Source organism: Carassius auratus, unplaced genomic scaffold (genome assembly GCF_003368295.1).
Source record: "Carassius auratus strain Wakin unplaced genomic scaffold, ASM336829v1 scaf_tig00001591, whole genome shotgun sequence".
NCBI classification, from domain to species: Eukaryota; Metazoa; Chordata; class Actinopteri; order Cypriniformes; family Cyprinidae; genus Carassius; species Carassius auratus.
Genome location: NW_020523372.1, coordinates 1,380,422 through 1,397,454, shown reverse-complemented (window position 1 = coordinate 1,397,454; position 17,033 = coordinate 1,380,422). Strand labels below are relative to the sequence as shown.

The 17,033-nt window shown below is 36.8% G+C and overlaps 1 protein-coding gene across 5 annotated transcripts in view; it reads left to right on the top strand.

The window, feature by feature from the left end:
- The window catches only part of kif21b (kinesin family member 21B), a 74,368-nt gene that overhangs the window by 20,750 nt on the left and 36,585 nt on the right, over positions 1 to 17,033 (top strand). For all 5 annotated transcript variants that reach the window (XM_026242457.1, XM_026242460.1, XM_026242458.1 and 2 more), the window contains exons 2-8: positions 6,060 to 6,282; positions 6,676 to 6,858; positions 9,788 to 9,937; positions 11,206 to 11,337; positions 11,676 to 11,843; positions 14,593 to 14,708; positions 16,231 to 16,426. In XM_026242457.1, the coding sequence (XP_026098242.1) occupies positions 6,060 to 6,282; positions 6,676 to 6,858; positions 9,788 to 9,937; positions 11,206 to 11,337; positions 11,676 to 11,843; positions 14,593 to 14,708; positions 16,231 to 16,426 (1,168 nt within the window). The remainder of the gene's footprint in view (positions 1 to 6,059; positions 6,283 to 6,675; positions 6,859 to 9,787; positions 9,938 to 11,205; positions 11,338 to 11,675; positions 11,844 to 14,592; positions 14,709 to 16,230; positions 16,427 to 17,033) is intronic.

The window sequence follows — 17,033 nt, the reverse complement described above, 5'->3', positions numbered from 1 at the left end:
GCCCCGCACCCGTTTATGAGACCGCTGCAAGTCTCTTCTCAAAACAAACCATAATCTGAAAGAGTTTAGTGACCGCATGTGTACTGCATGGCTTTGTGTGGGTCTCCGACAGAGATGTTTTGTATTCGTCTCACTCACCGGTTGAACACACACAGGAGCACTTCTTTAAAAGCAGTCTCTCAAGACCACAAAGACGCATGGATGTGTGTGCCAAGGCTAGAACTCATCAGCACAGCTCAGAGAAAGGCTTGTATTGTAGTGGGAAAGCATTCAGCAGTTTTAATTTTCAATTTCTTTTTTTTTAATTAAGACATCGTAAATGTAAAAAAATATACAAATGAAAAATGTATATAGTAGGGCTGTGCAAAAAATCGAATGCGATTTTCATGCACATCTCATCAGTAAAGACGCTCCTGTAATTAGAAGTATTATCTCCAGCACGTGTGTTCAGATCAGGGTTGCCAGGTTTTCACAACAAATCCTGCCCAGTTGCTTCTCAAAACTAGTCCAAAACTAATCGTGATTCCAGGAGGTTCCCAGATTAAAAAAAATAAAAAAAGCTTCCCGGGTTTTTTTTTTTTTTTTTTGGCATGATTGTCTTGGTAAAATTCGCATTTTAGGGGCTAAATATAACGTTATTGGTATTGGGATTGCTTTGAACCGCAGACATGAAAAACAACCGCAGACTTGGCAACACTAGTTCAGGTGGAGCGGCAGTTACTAAACAGAGCCGTAGTGCACCGACAACTAACACAAAATCGCTTTCAAAATGCGATTTTAAAATCGATTTTGTGTAGATTGGCAGTGAATTACGGCTCTGTGTAGTAAATGCCAACCAGTGTTGCCAAGTCTGCGGTTGTTTTTCATGTCCGCAGGTCGAAGCGACAATACCAATAACGTGATATTTAGCAATTTTTTTTTATCGGGGAACCTCCTGGGAACGCGATTGGGCTAGTTTGGACTAGTTTTGAGAAGCAACTGGGCAGGATTTGTTGTGAAAACCTGGCAACCATGATCTTGAACACACGTGCTGGAGATATACTTCTAATTACAGGAGCGTCTTTACTGATGAGATGTGCATGAAAATCGCATTCGATTTTTTGCACAGCCCTAGTACATAGTAAAATACAAATCTAGACATTGTGCTGTATTTATTTATAATAAAATTTAATATTTATGTATTTTTTTTAACATTTATTTTAAAATTTAAGTGTTATTTTAGCATACTATTCAAGTTTGTTGTCAGTAAGATGTATTCAAATTCAAAATTCTTAAGTAATACAATATTGCCAAAGCTTGGTACATAAGCAGAAAACGGAGCAGCAAATTATTACCTTTTCTTCTGCAAGTGTTCATTCAGTTGAATAAAAACAAAAACACACACAAATGTTACAAAATAATGTTACGAAAGCCTACACACACACTAGTCAGCATTTTAAATGGTTAAAAAAAGTTAATCAAAGGTCTGTTTTAGGACAACTTTGAAAGAAAGATTTTGATCAAATTCCAATGTTTAACAATCCTACGGTTTTCTTTATTTTTGATCACTTAAATCTAATATAAAAACATAAAATCTCACCGACCCCAAACATTGAGCAGTAGTTTATGTACGTAATGTAATCTGTAAACACAAGTAAATAGGTTTATTTATATGCAGGTTTTCTCAAAGTAAACCAACCTGTGTTACATTTTACATCCCTTCCTGATATTCTATACGGTTTGAAAGTTACATGGGTTTCTGGCTTTGCATAGTTCTGGATGGAGATGAATGATTAGAAATAACTTTGCATAGACAAGACTTGAAGGCAATGTTACAACAATAGGATTATATACAGTTTAATGTCTTACGACTATACTTTTGAAATGGTGAGGGTCTAATATATATATGTGTCAAAATTAGTGCATTAATGCTGGTGATTTTTTTGTTTTTTTTTGTTTAATGCATTAAAAATATTAAATGCAGTTAATAAAGGAAAGGGGTTTTTGCTGCTACGGTCACTTTTTCTTTTGACAAGAAGTGCATTTATCGCAGAAAGACTGAGAATGCCACATTTTGTGAGAAGCTACTTTAAAGGCAGAAGTAAATTTTGAAGGTTTTAAAGCGGGAAAATGACTCTTTGTGGTTAAGGTGGCTTCACACTGATCTTAGTCTTCTCTAACTGAAGGATGTGGCGAGAACTTCCCTTCTGCAGACCAGGAAGTGCAGTCAGAGCAGACTGATGACACGCTTCCTTTTGTTTTTCGCTCACATAAACAAACACAGAGGCAGCAGGCGGACAGATGCGTCATGTGTGGGTGTTATGTCTGGAAGAAACAAATGATGGATCACTGCAGATATTAAAATGGGAGGCCCAACTTCTGATTTTTTGTTTATGAATCTAATTTAGAGCCGCGGAGACGCTTGAATCAAGTTCTGAATTGCCTTGACATATTTGCTTGTGAAACAGAGGTTGCTATTTGTGGATATACTTTTGTGGGATTTTGTCTCTGACTCATTTTAAGATTTTTTTGTTTTTTTGTGTTGGGGTTAATCTTTTTTGCATAATTAAAAACTGATAATGACACTGATAGCATTAGCATTCCTTCTTTAGAAAAAACAACCCTATTAAAACTCAAGGCCCTGTGGGAATGAAATGTCTTTGTTCTGTGGAACATCAACTTCATTATTTAGCGAAGCGTTAATAATCTCCTCAAGACGTTTAGTATTTTATCTCACAGGAAATTACAAGTTGCACGGCTCTTTAGGATAAACAGATCAAGCCAATAACAATGCACGCTGATCTGAAAACAGTTTGGAGGAATCTTTTGCATGATTTCAGTGGCGTAAACTGGTCTAGGATAAGGCGAGGATGCGGTGCGGGCCGATCGGAAGTGTAATCCTCCAGCGTGGGGTTATTTTTAGTGTGTGATCCTCTCAGGGGAACGCCTCATGTGTTGTGTTTGTCCTCCTGATCAATGCGCTATAGATTACGCTTCCCCTGACTGTGGAATGGGATAAAAGAAAGAGGCTAAAGCCCAGCTGAGGCCAGAGAGAGAGAGAGGAGGATGAATAGATAGATGCGTGTGTGAAGCAGAAGGGATTGAGCCTGCATTCTGCGCTTGTGTGCTCTTGTTAATTGATTATTCATGGTTCTCTCTCATTTCCTGCCACATTCGGCTGGTTTGTGCATCCCTCACAGCTGTAGATGCTAATGATCAATGTAATGACCAGAATTAGGGTTTAAATGTGACTAGCTGGGACATGTCTGCTCCTTAAACTGGGTTTGTGGTGTTTCATGTTTTGCGGATCTCAAACACAAGGAGCTTCTTTGGAGTATGTGTTGTGGGTTTGTAGCTGGCTATGCAAAATTGACCCCAGAAATAAGTTAAATATTTCCAAAAATGTATTTATTTATTTATTTAATATTTGTTTTTTTTGTCAGTTACATTGCTAAATGCAAACAATTATTTTGCATGACTTTGTGTTTTATATATATATCTATCTATCCAGGGGTGCACATAATTATTTCAGCCTGGTTCTCGTAAGAGAGATTTGGTCTGGTCCTCACACTGCATATAGCGTGACCCATTAAATATAACTATAAAAAATTTATTAATAATAGTTAAATAATAGTTATAATATTATAGCACTTTATTTTAGTTTTTAAAAAAATTATAGTAAATAAACTAAATAATAGTGTGTGATTAATATTATTAAAATAAAAGGCAGTACTAGTATTAATTACAAATACATTTATTTTATAGTAAACTTAAAAATAAATGCTAATATCTACTACTACTTTGTTTGCCTCTTTAAGAAGAATCGCTTTATGTATTCTCTAATTTTAAGTAGCTTTGGATAAAAGCATCTAAAAATAAATAAATAAAAGCGTTTTCATCATATTCAAACTTAAAATCAGCAGGCTTTTATTTTGGCGGGTTGCTGGCAAGTAAGTATACGCGCTTCAGGATTTAGCGCTGCTACTGATTAAAGAGCGTCAGTGGATGAATGTCGCAGTTTTGCATTGTGCTTTGAAAACGCAATGAGATAGACAGACTAGATTTATGCTTTCAGGTTGAAAAAAAAAACCGAATATAGTGCAGTTTGTGATCTAAAATGGTAACCGCTGTCAACCCCTGTTGGTACACAAATGTGCTGTAAAAACATATTAATATAACGCATTTTTTATTTTGGTAGCGCATGCGGACTTGCAGACCACTTATGTGCACCCCTGTATATATCATATATTCATGGTTATCAGTATTATCACTTTATTGCCTTGCATGGCTGACACCGCAGTCGGTGTATGAATGAGTGTGTGAATGGGTGAATGTGAGGCAACTTGTAAAGCGCTTTGGATGGCCATGTGGTCTGTTGAAAGCGCTATATAAATGCATTCCATTTACCATTTACCATTTACCATTGTTAAAGTATGCTGGAAATGTTAAAAAAGTTCTGACGCACAAATCATTTGACCAAGTTTTGTATTTAAAATCAATAAACAATAAATCATATTACTTTTGTTTGCATAAACACTAAAGCAATAACATTACCAATGAGATCTGAATTTTAAATGAGCTCATGACTGACAAAAGTTTATCTAACAGCATGTACGGTGTTCAAATAAAGCTTCATAAAACAATAAACCTCACATTTCAGCCATTTCTGGGCCATGAAATGTTCTGTTACATTGCTGTCTATGCTGGTACAGAAAGCTCAATGATTTCATCAAAAATATCTTAAATTCTGTTCCGAAGATAATCAAAGGTCTAGCGGGTTTGGAACGATATGAGGGCTATTAATGACAGAGTTTTCATTTTTGGGTGAACTATTCCTTTAATGAAAAAATAGTAGGCCTACTTTAGTCACAGCATCTTTGTTTCCAGGCAGAACGTTAAAGAACGTGACATGCACATCTCCCACGAATCCTGTATAATTGAACCTATCCGATGACAACTTGGACATTTCTGAAGTGTTTCCACTTTTGTGTCCCGTATGCATCAGACGTTTAGCCAACTGTCTGTGGTAGTGACGTTTGAGGCTGAGACTAGTCCACACGTAACATTTGATTACCTCTGTTGGGCGAAACAGATCTGTGTGTGTAAGTGCGTTTGTTTGTTATGAGTCTGTGTATCAGACGGAGGACAATAGGGCTGTTGTCATCAAGGAGCCACGGGGTCTAATTCAACTTAGTGGTCATTACTTTACAATAGCATCTTAAAACTTGATTTCCTCTAGGTTATCTGCATAAAACATGCTTGTTATTGGTTTTAGCATGTCGCTCTGCGGTTGGTAGAGTTTTCTGGTGACTGCTATGGTCTAGTTTCACCTTGATATGAAAATAACAAACCATTAAAGGTAGTCATTTAAATGTTTCAAATGTTTAAAAAGAGATGCACACAAACGAAAAGTTGATAATAAAAAGGGCAGATTGTTCAGATTGGTCATTTGAGACCAATGTTATTAGTAAGAAGTATCTGTAGTAGAGATGAATGAGTATCAGCCCATCAGAAATGCTTCAGGCAAAAGCTAATTAACTTGATTTAATTAATTGTTTAATAAATGAGTGGGTTTTTAGCCTGAAGATTTAATTAACCTTGACGTTAACTTGACTTGGATCTACTTGTCCATTTATGTAAGTGATTTAACCTGGTCATTCAGCTTAATTTCACACAGAATCCAACCTAGACAATTGAATCGCCGTTGGCTAGTAAATATTTTAGTTTACTCGCCAGACAGACAGACACACACACACACACACACACACACACACACACACACACACACACACATATATATATATACACATTCATATATAATATATGTAAAATGGCCCATTTTTTGGTAATACACTTTTAACATCAGTCAGTCAAGCTTTATAATAATCAAGTAGGGGTGTAACAGTACGCAAAAATCACGGTTCGGTACGTACTTCCATTATTTAACCATTAATTTCTTGGGATTTAGTAGATTCTGTGGCAGAGCAGATTGTCAAACATGACTTGAATGCAGCATCTGTCCATGATTCTTTGCCTTTGTTAATGCGTTGTCAATTTTAACTTTTTGTTCTTTTCATCAGGATCCGGCCGCAGATGGCAAAGGAAAAGATTGAGGGATGTCACATCTGCACCTCCGTTACTCCCGGGGAGCCCCAGGTGCTCTTGGGTAAAGACAAGGCCTTTACGTATGACTTCGTGTTTGACTTGGACGCTCAGCAACATCAGATCTACAGCGCCTGTGTTCACAAGCTGATTGAAGGCTGCTTCGAGGGATACAACGCAACCGTCTTCGCTTACGGACAAGTAAGATCTACTACACTTGGACAACTGATAAAATGATATTTACACTGATTGTGAACTGGAAATGACAGATTACTTTTCACGATTAGTTCATTTTAGCAGCTGTTATTGTAAAAACATTATCAGTTTTTAACAGAGTTCAACATGTATATCTCATTTCAACAAAGCATTCAAATCAGAGGCTAAATTCAGAGTATAAATATCTAAGATATTTAAGTATCTAAATTATGACACAACCATACTAAGATTATAAGGAGACCTCTGGAAACATAAAGCATTTCACTGTGTGAAATTTCAGTGTATGGTTGTATATTGAATGTCAGCGTTGTATTAATTTTTATTCTTTAATTTGTGCATTGCAACTGGTTTTGTGCATGATTTTGATGTTTTTTGCAGACCGGTTCAGGGAAGACCTACACCATGGGCACTGGCTTTGATGTAACCGTGTCTGAGGAAGAGCAGGGCATCATCCCACGGGCCGTGCGACATCTCTTTCAGGGCATCCAGAAACACAGACTAGAGGCACAGAGCACCGGCATGCCCCTGCCAGAATTTAAAGTCAGCGCCCAGTTCCTGGAGGTGAGGCTTCATCAAATATAGAACCCTTTTTTGTGGTAGTTTTGCTGCCATTTATAGGACCCAGTGAAATCAGTTTTTATTTTTCAACTATTCTGGATTCTGTGATGTTCAATTAAATTGTAATAATGAAAACATGTCTAATCAATTGAATTTATAAAATACGTTTTAGTAATGTTTTAAATTCTTTTTACAACAATCACGCCTCATTTATTTATTTATTTTTATAAATCCTGTGTATTAAATTTTTTTGATAATCAAGTGAAATCAAAATATTGATTTTAATAAGCAAAAAAAAAAAGCTTTAATAATAATGTAGTATTATTAGTAGTACATTGAGATGTATAATCTACTTAATTTTTTATTTTTCACAATTTTATCAAGTTAATCCAAACTTTTATTTTTATGAGTTGCCATAATTACAGTTGAATCGTATGAATCGTAATAATTACAATATCATTAAAAAGTTGATTTATTTCTATAATTCCATTCAAAAAGTGAAACTTGTATGTTATATTAATTCATTACACACAGACTGATATATTTCAAATGTTTATTTCTTTTAATTTTGATGATTATAACTGACAACTAAGGAAAATCCCAAATTCAGTATCCCAGAAATTTTGAATATTGTGAAAAGGTTCAATATTGAAGACACCTGGTGCCACACTCTAATCAGCTAATTAACTCAAAACACCTGCAAAGGGCTTTAAATGGTCTCTCAGTCTAGTTCTGTAGGCTACACAATCATGGGGAAGACTGCTGACCTTACAGTTGTCCAAAAGATGACCATTGACACCTTGCACAAGGAGGGCAAGACACAAAAGGTCATTGCAAAAGAGGCTGGCTGTTCACAGAGCTCTGTGTCAAAGCACATTAATAGAGAGGTGAAGGGAAGGAAAAGATGTGGTAGAAAGAAGTGTACAAGCAATAGGGATAACAGCACCCTGGAGAGGATTGTGAAACAAAACCCATTCAAAAATGTGGTGGAGATTTACAAAGAGTGGACTGCAGCTGGAGTCAGTGCTTCAAGAACCACTACACACAGACGTATACAAGACATGGTGTGATGATTGGGGCGGGGCCGAGGGACGTGGGAACGAGGAGTGAGGGCAGGTGTAGTGATTGGAGATGAGCTACACCTGCGACCCACCACCGGTGTCGAGCGTCCATGGCGGCACACTCCTCACCTGCTCGATGGCACCGCGGATTCACCACAGCGGCGAGGGATCTTGAGCAGCGCGTCCCTCCTTCTCCCGGGTTTCGGCACCACTGTAATAATAAAAACTTCATTTTCATCCGGAAGAAGGAGGCGGGAACCGGCAAACAATCAAATATAATTTTTATACTTCAAAATAAACACAAAACGGCGCATCAGCCCCTCACGGACGACTGATGTGCGCAAATAAAAAGCAAAACATAAACTAAAGCCCAGGCCTGGTCCTCTCTCGTCCTTCACTGTCGTCGCTCCAGTTTTATTTCCTTCCATCTCCTACGTGGGACTCGAGACCGGTGGTGGATCGCAGGTGTAGCTCATCTCCAATCACTACACCTGGCCTCACTCCTTGTTCCCACGTCCCTCGGCCCCGCCCCACTCGTCACACATGTGTTTCAGCTTCGCATTCCTTGCGTCAAATCACTCTTGAACAACAGACAGCATCAGAAGCGTCTCGCTTCAAAAAGGACTGGACTACTGCTGAGTTGTCCAAAGTTATGTTCTCTGATGAAAGTATATTTTGCATTTCCTCTGGAAATCAGGGTCCCAGAGTCTGGACGAATAGAGGAGAGGCACACAATCCATGTTGCTTGAGGTCCAGTGTAAAGTTTCCACAGTCATTGATGGTTTGGGGTGCCATGTCATCTGCTGGTGTTGGTCCACTGTGTTTTCTAAAGTCCAAGGTCAACGCAGCCGTATACCAGGAAGATTTAGAGCACTTCATGCTTAATGCTGCTGACAAACTTTATGGAGATGCAGATTTCATTTTCCAACAGGACTTGGCACCTGCACACAGTAGCAGCATATCCACTATCGAGCTTAAAGCGGCCGTGCTAGTGCGTGACAGGGCCTTTTGAAATATATCAGTTTGTGTGTAATGAATGAAAGCCCAAATTGTGAGTAATAAACTCACAAAAACTTTAATTATTAATAAATTACTAGTTGCAATTACTAGTTGAGTTAACAAAAGTGAGATAAAAAGTCACGGTATATTACATAAGCTTCTATTCTTGTTTCTGAGAGGAAAGACTGAAATAGTATTTTCTCCTAAAAGTAGCCTACTCCAAACATAGTTTTATTTACAGCTTCATGAACTCTTTTCTGCAGTGTGTATTGGGCTGGCAGGCTGCACAGACAGCAGTGTATCTGTAAACCCATTAGCTCCTTCCTCGTGTAAAGTCCTGGCCTTGGTAATGAGTTTAAACCTGTAACGGGGCGTTTTAACGATCCGTGCTGCTTGCTGTCTGGCACAGGCTGCTGTTTGTTCAGCAGATTCACGGCTCGCCGTGGGGAATAACTCGACAGATCTGTCTCAAGTTCTGCGGCTGTGAACAGTCGCCGTCCCTTGAGGCAGCTTTAATAGAGCATTAAAGTGCCCTTATTTCATTAGTCTTGTCCTTTCCAGAACTCCTTTGTGCACTTTGTGCATTGTTTTTCTATGTTAGCAGTTTGATTTATTGTTTTGAACCCTAAATTGATTTTATCAAGTCCCTCTGTGTCACTTCCTCAAGCGAGGGAAGCTGGGAAAAGCCCTGCGCTGTTTTTCTTTTTTCTTTCTCTCTTCAGTTGTAGTTTTGCTCATGAGTTATGTTTCCATTATTTATCATTGGCTTGTCCATCAGCTTGTGTTGTCTCTGGGATTCCCGAGGTCGAACATGCAAGGCTCTTTGACCTTTGCCCCCTGAAGGCCACTGAGTGTGTGTATTTGTCATGCAGCTCTATAACGAGGAGATCCTGGACCTGTTTGACAGCACACGTGACCCTGAGGCTCGAGGCCGGAAGTCCAACATTAAGATCCATGAGGATGGGAGCGGAGGCATCTACACCACAGGAGTGACCTCACGGCTGGTCAGCTCAGAGGAGGAGGTCAGATATCTGCAGGGGTTATTTACCGGACTCAGAATGACATAAACATTGACATTAATTAATTATTGTGAGTGATTCAATCAAAAAAATAGGTATAGTTTAAAAAGGTAATTGCTACAAGATACTCATGAGAATAATTGTAACGACCATTGAGCTAGCTACATTTAAGCCAACAATAAAAGTAGAGAAAACAGCAGCATTTATAATACAGCATGAACATAATATATTGCAAGTTTGTTAATAATGTTATATATTTTTTGTATATCAACACTTTTTTTGTTGTTCGTTTTACTTTTTTTAAAACTTTTTGTTTTTGTATATCTACACTGTTATCGCTACAAAAAGTAATAATAACAGTATTATATTAAATGTTGTTGTTGTGGATCATATGCAACATTAAACATTAATCATATAAATATTTATTATATAATTTTTATTATTAGTGTGTATATTAATCGAATGTGTTAATTAACAATTACTAACATAATTATTTATTAATAATAATAACACCAATAATAACAATAACATTATTATTTTATCACATAATTATTATTATTAGTTTGTATATTGCATTAAATACTACTACTACTACTAATCATACTACTACTACTACTACCAATTATGATTATGATCATTATTATGAAATATGAATTTTTCTTCTATATTATATATAAATGTTGTTGGTGATAATAATAATAACAACAACAACAACTACAATAATGATGATGATGATGATGATGATGATAATAATAATAATAAATAGTGTAATGTAGTAAATAGTGAGAACAATAATAATAATCATTATGACAATACAATTCTTTATTTTGTATTATGCATTATTATATAATTATACATTAATATATTGTTGTTAATAATAATAATAATAATAATATGTGTTATTAGTATGATATAATATGAATATTTCTTTCTTTTGTATTATATATAAATGTTGTTGTTAATAATAATTATTATTAAAACATGCATGCCATGTGCCATGTTATATAAACACTGAGGAAAACAGTGGCTTGTTGCTGGAGAAGCTTCATTGTTTTGACAACAGCTGCTGTCACAGTTCCTCCCTACATCAGTTCCCATTGATTGTTTGTTTTCACTCAGAAACTAACACATGATGAAAGTGTAACGCTTTGTGAATATAATTCTATTGTTGACTTGTTTATTTGTCTTAAATGGCTCTTATTGCTTGATGTCTCGAGGACAACAGCAAGCTTTAGTGAGTAGAATAACAGTAGTGTGTGCTTCCTCCTCAGCTGCTGCAGTGTCTGAAGCTGGGCGCTCTTTCCCGCACCACCGCCAGCACACAGATGAACGCCCAGAGCTCCCGCTCTCATGCCATCTTCACCATCCACCTCTGCCAGATGAGAGTCTGCCCACAGCCACAGGTACAGGAGCCGCTTCAGATGCTCACAGTAATGCCCACAACATCTGACAACACATGTGAACATTAATTAAAACTGCATGCATCATGTTGAGAGCTATAACCCCAAACTACTGGATAAGAAAACCATTGACAAGTTTGAGCAGGTCTCAAGTTTTAAAATATTAAAATTAATTGAGCTCAGACTGCTGGGATTCGAAACGGAGTAATTATATAAAACTACTGGCATTAGAAACATCGACACTGAACATGTCGGTGCACATTGAAAATGCATTTTCAAATTTGTAATTTAAGATGCTTGTGTTAGTGGCTTAAAGCTGCAGTTGCGTTTTCCCCTTGCAGATGAACGGAGAGATGAGTGATGTGTCTGATGCCTCCATCTCTCAGCCCGAGTATGAGACGCTCACTGCCAAGTTTCACTTTGTGGACCTGGCTGGATCGGAGCGGCTCAAGCGCACAGGAGCCACAGGAGAGAGAGCGAGAGAGGGCATCTCTATCAACTGTGGCCTGGTACGTGTGCTATTCAGACTGTAGGGGCTTTCACTACAGGTTAGTTTTAGAAACATAGTTATAGAAACAGGCCAACAGGACTGTCCCCTGACAGCTACATTTTCCCCTAGGGCCATTTTCCTGCTTGCATTCTGTCATCTAAAGATGATTTGAAATAATACTTTTATTCAGAAAGGATGTGTTGATAATTCATGATTATAAAGATTGATGTATATAAAAATATATTTTTTATATTATAAAAATATTAAACCGCTAAAAGCGTTTCAAACCATACAAAATAAATCTGCATAATTAGAATGGTTTCTAAGGATCCTGTGATTAGGGACTGGACTAATGATGCTGAAAAGTTACAGGAATACATTTGTATTTAACGTATATTAAAAAAAGAAAGCCACTATTTTAAATTGTAATAATATTTCACAATATTATTTTTAGTGTTTTTGATCAAATAAATGCAGCCTTGATGAGCATATGAATTCTTAAAAAAATATAAGATAAAAAAAAGTCTTTTGAGTGTCAGAAAGAAATAGGCCTTTTGTGTACATAGAAAAAGTCTTCGATCTCTGAGTTCAGCTCATGGAAAATGGGGGCAAAAACAAAAGTGTTGCGTTTATAATTTTATATATATATACATACACACACACACACACACACACACACACACACACACAGTGGGTAAAATGAGTATTTAACACATCACCATTTTTCTCAATAAATATATTTCTAAAGGTACTGTTGTCATGAAATTTTCACCAGATGTCGGTAACTACCCAGCTAATCCATACATACAAAGAAAACAATACAAATAAATTCAGAAATTAAGTTCTGTGTAATAAAATTGAATGACCAGTTAAAAAGTATTGAACACGCTTACTGAAAGTTATTTAATGCTTCATACAAAAGCCTTTGTTGGTAATGACCGGCTCCTGTATGGAGAAACTATTCGCATACATTGCTCAGGTGTGTTTTTGGCCCATTCTCTTCTGTGGACCTCTTCTATGAACACTGATCTGTAGTTCTTTCCATCTATTTTCTGTTGGATTCAAGTCAGATGATTGGCTGAGTGATTCTAGCAGCTTTCCTTTCTTTCTCTGAAACCAAAAGAGAGTTCCCTTGGCATTGTTTGGGATCATTGTCTCGTTGGAATGTCCTTGTTTCATCTTCATCATCCTGGTAGATGAGAGCAGACTTTTATCAAGAACGTCATGGTACACTTTTCCATTCATCCTTCCTTCAATTACATGAATTTTGCCAGTCCCACACCATGATGTTTTTGGGGTGATGCGCAGTGCCATTTGACCTCCAAACATGGTGTGTATTATGGCATCCAAAGAGTAAAATTTTTGTTCATCGGACCAGACTATGTTCTCCCAGTATTTCACAGGCTTGTCTAAATGTTGTGCAGCAAACTTTAAACAAGTTTGAACATGCTTTTTCTTCAGCAGTAGAGCCTTGCGTGGTGTGTGTGTACAGGCCACGGCGGTTGAGTGCATTACTTATTGTCTTCTTTGAAACAATTGTAGATATTAATTCCAGGACTTTTTGAAGCTCTCAACAAGGGATCCTTGGCTCTTGGACAACTCTTTGTTTCTTTGCACTCCTCTGTCAGATTTCTGCAGGTGTCATGGGTTTCCAGGCCTTTTTTCTCCTCACTTACTTCACGTGTTCAATACTTTTCCCCTGTGTCATTCTACTTTACTACACAACTTAATTTCTGAACTTATTTGTTTTGCTTTTCTTTGAATGTATGGATTAGTTGAATTGTTACTGACATCTGGTGAAAATTTTATGACGACAGTACCTTTAGAAATACACTTACTGAGAAAAATGGTGACGTTTTCAATACTTATTTTACCCGCTGTACATTTTATTTACGTTTACTATACATTTTTAGTAAGTAAATTAATAGTAAATACAAATGTGTTTATATTATGTTTTGTTTTTACGTCTAGCCAAACGCTGGCAATTTTCAAAATGCTAAAATATTGGATTGTTTACATTTTTTATTTTTTTTGGTCAATATATAATTCCCACACTTTCATTTGTTGCTTCATAGGTTTGATGATTTAAGTATTATTATTATTATTATTATTATTATTATTATTATTATTATTAGTATTATGTTTAAACTATATTTATGTTCAAATAAAATGTGGAAAATTTGTAAATAATTATAAATCTAATAAATTAATTAATCATGTAAATAATAAACAAGTAGATGTTTCTAAACTAGTTTTTTTTTTTATTTCATGACTGTATTGACATTAAGTTACCAGTCCCTTTAACCATGAAATTCGAGAAAGTTCTCAGAACTAAGCCAGCACCTCAACACCACAAAACTGGCTTCGTCAGGGATTTTCAAAGTCCTAAACTTCATTTTAATTGTGACCCGTTTTTTTTCAGCTGAGTCAAGTTTATCCATGTTAACTAAGGTGTGAAATTTATGTAGCATTAGTTCTGCTTCTCCCTCCACCTTCATTACTGCACTCTCACTGTCTTTCTGGGTAAAGTTGTCAGAGTAGATGAAGGGAAGGAAAGGTAATTACATTGTGAGAGAGCTCTGAAGTAGAGCTAAAGACTGGAAGAAAGCCAAGAAGAGCCATTGTTCAGAGCCCAATAGAGCTCTATTGTTTTTAAAGCCTAGTCACTCATTTGTATGAGAGCCCATTTAAAAGCTTTTAATCTTAGATAGCAGCATGCGATGGAGCGTGACCGGGTCTCTCTCTCTCTGTGTGTGTGTGTTTGGCAGCTGGCCCTGGGTAATGTGATCAGCGCTTTGGGAGATCAGAGTAAGAAGGCAGGCCATGTGCCTTACAGAGACTCCAAACTCACACGCCTGCTGCAGGACTCGCTGGGAGGAAACAGGTAACGTCCGACACACACCTGAACACCACAAGTGTGGCATTCTTAGCAACACTGTCCAAATAAAAGACCTTTGGAGCAGAGCTGCTGTGTTGAGTTGCAAACGTGTGTTTTTGTATCGTACTAGGCAACTCCTTTTGAGTTTTATTGTTCTTAAATTAAGATAATTATAATTACTATTGATTAACAATACCCCTAATTTGTGTTATTTTTAGATATGTTAAAGATAATGACAGTAGTCCTGTTATGAAGCTATGAAGTTTTTCAGGTTGTGCTGAAGATGGCTTTGTGGACCTCCCACTGACTTCTATTGTTTTCAAGAAACTGACAATTATAGTTACTGTACCACACCTTTTACATGACACACTGTACACCCGTTATTGTTAAATGTGAAATAAGACATTGTTCAGTTTCTTTATGTAGCTTTTAGTACACAAAAAGAGCAAAACTTGACATGCACATACACACTGTTATATTTGACATTTTATGTTAAATTAGGATAATTAAAAATAATACAGATCTACTTTACTACTTTTAAGTCCACCTCTGTTATGACACTTTTATCAGAATCGGAAGGGCTTTATTACCAAGTATGTTTACACACACACACGAGGAATTTCACTTGACCGGAGCTTCTTTCAATAAAGAATGGGGCATGATTAATTAAGATAATTAAAAATATATATTTTATATCTTTAAAAAAAAAAAATATTGTATAATAATTAATCTCGGTTAACATTAAAGAGATCCAATTTATTTACAAGTCAGGGGACATGAATAATTGAAATTCTATTTAAATGTATTTATTTATTTATTATAATATATTATACATTTTTTATTTTTAAATACATTTAAATAATCTCAATTTAAATAATCTCAGAACATTAACATTGAATTGACAGGGACATGATTACTTTTTATATTTTATTGACATATTTATTTTTTACATTTTAATATGTATTTTCAAATCACCAATTACAATAAATAAACATTACATTGACAGCCATAATTATTTAGTTCCTTGATATGATACTATATCTTGAATGCTTTAACTTCTGTCATAGTTGAGACCGTTTGTCTGACACTTTTAGAGGTCTCAGACTCGTCCATGCAGATTCACACACTTGTAAACATCACTGTGCACAGTGCAGTCATTGTGCCTTGAAGGTTAATGCATGCTAACAGTGCACTGCATCAATCTGCATGTAGGCGCAGCGCTGGGTCACTCAGCCCACAGTGGACGTTACAGGCTGCCTATATATTCTTCTGATGTGGGTTCAGAGGGGGAGTTGATTGAATTAAATATGAGGGACTGCAGACAGAGGGTGCTCCTTAAAGACATTCAATCCCAGCCGCTTACACAAAATTATGCGAGGAGCGTGTGCAGTCCATGAAAGCATGTTTGTGTTTATCTGTCATCTGTTTGTGTGTTTTATCTTTCTGCCTTGTGTGTGTGTGTGTGTTTGTGAAAGACCCTTATGAATTCTTTGCCGCTTGCATTCTCATCTTCCTTGTATCTGTCTAGTCGGACCGTGATGATTGCCTGCGTGAGCCCCTCTGACCGTGACTTCATGGAGACCCTGAACACACTGAAGTATGCCAATCGGGCTCGCAACATCAAGAACAAAGTGATCATGAACCAGGACAAAACCAGCCAGCAGATCAGCGCATTACGAGCAGAGATCGCACGCCTCCAGATGGAGATCATGGAGTACAAAGCGGTAAGGAGAAGGAGCTGGAGGGTCGTGGCATTCTGGAGGAGTTAGTCTCCAGCAGGCATCTTTTCCCACCAACAAAAACCCTCAAGTGGGCAATTCAAATGGACAAACATTTACCCGCCTCCATATATATATAAAAAAAAGTTATTCTGTTCATTTCAAAACTTTGTTCACTGAATGGCTGTCGAGCTCCTAATATTACAGAAAAAGTACACAAGTATTCCATACTATTCGTGCGCTAAATTCCAAGTTTCTGAAACAGCCCGCAATATGTAATTCTTCGCAAAAAATCTTGCCCTCCACCAACAAAACAATCTTGACAATTTTTTTTTAAGCATCTTTAGAAATATTTGTAAGAATTTCTTACTCACACATTAGCTTGAGGGTTAGGTTCAGTTGACAATGTTTTATCTTTAAATTGTACAAATTCGTATGACTCTGGTACGTTCGTATGAATTTGTACGAATTAGTTCTCTTTTTGGACAATCTGCTTACACATCTCATGAGGAATAGCCTCACCTTCATGGTGACTTGTAACTTATCAATCATACAAAAGCATATGATCCTACACAAAGATGTACCTTATTTTCCGGACTATAAGTCGCACTTT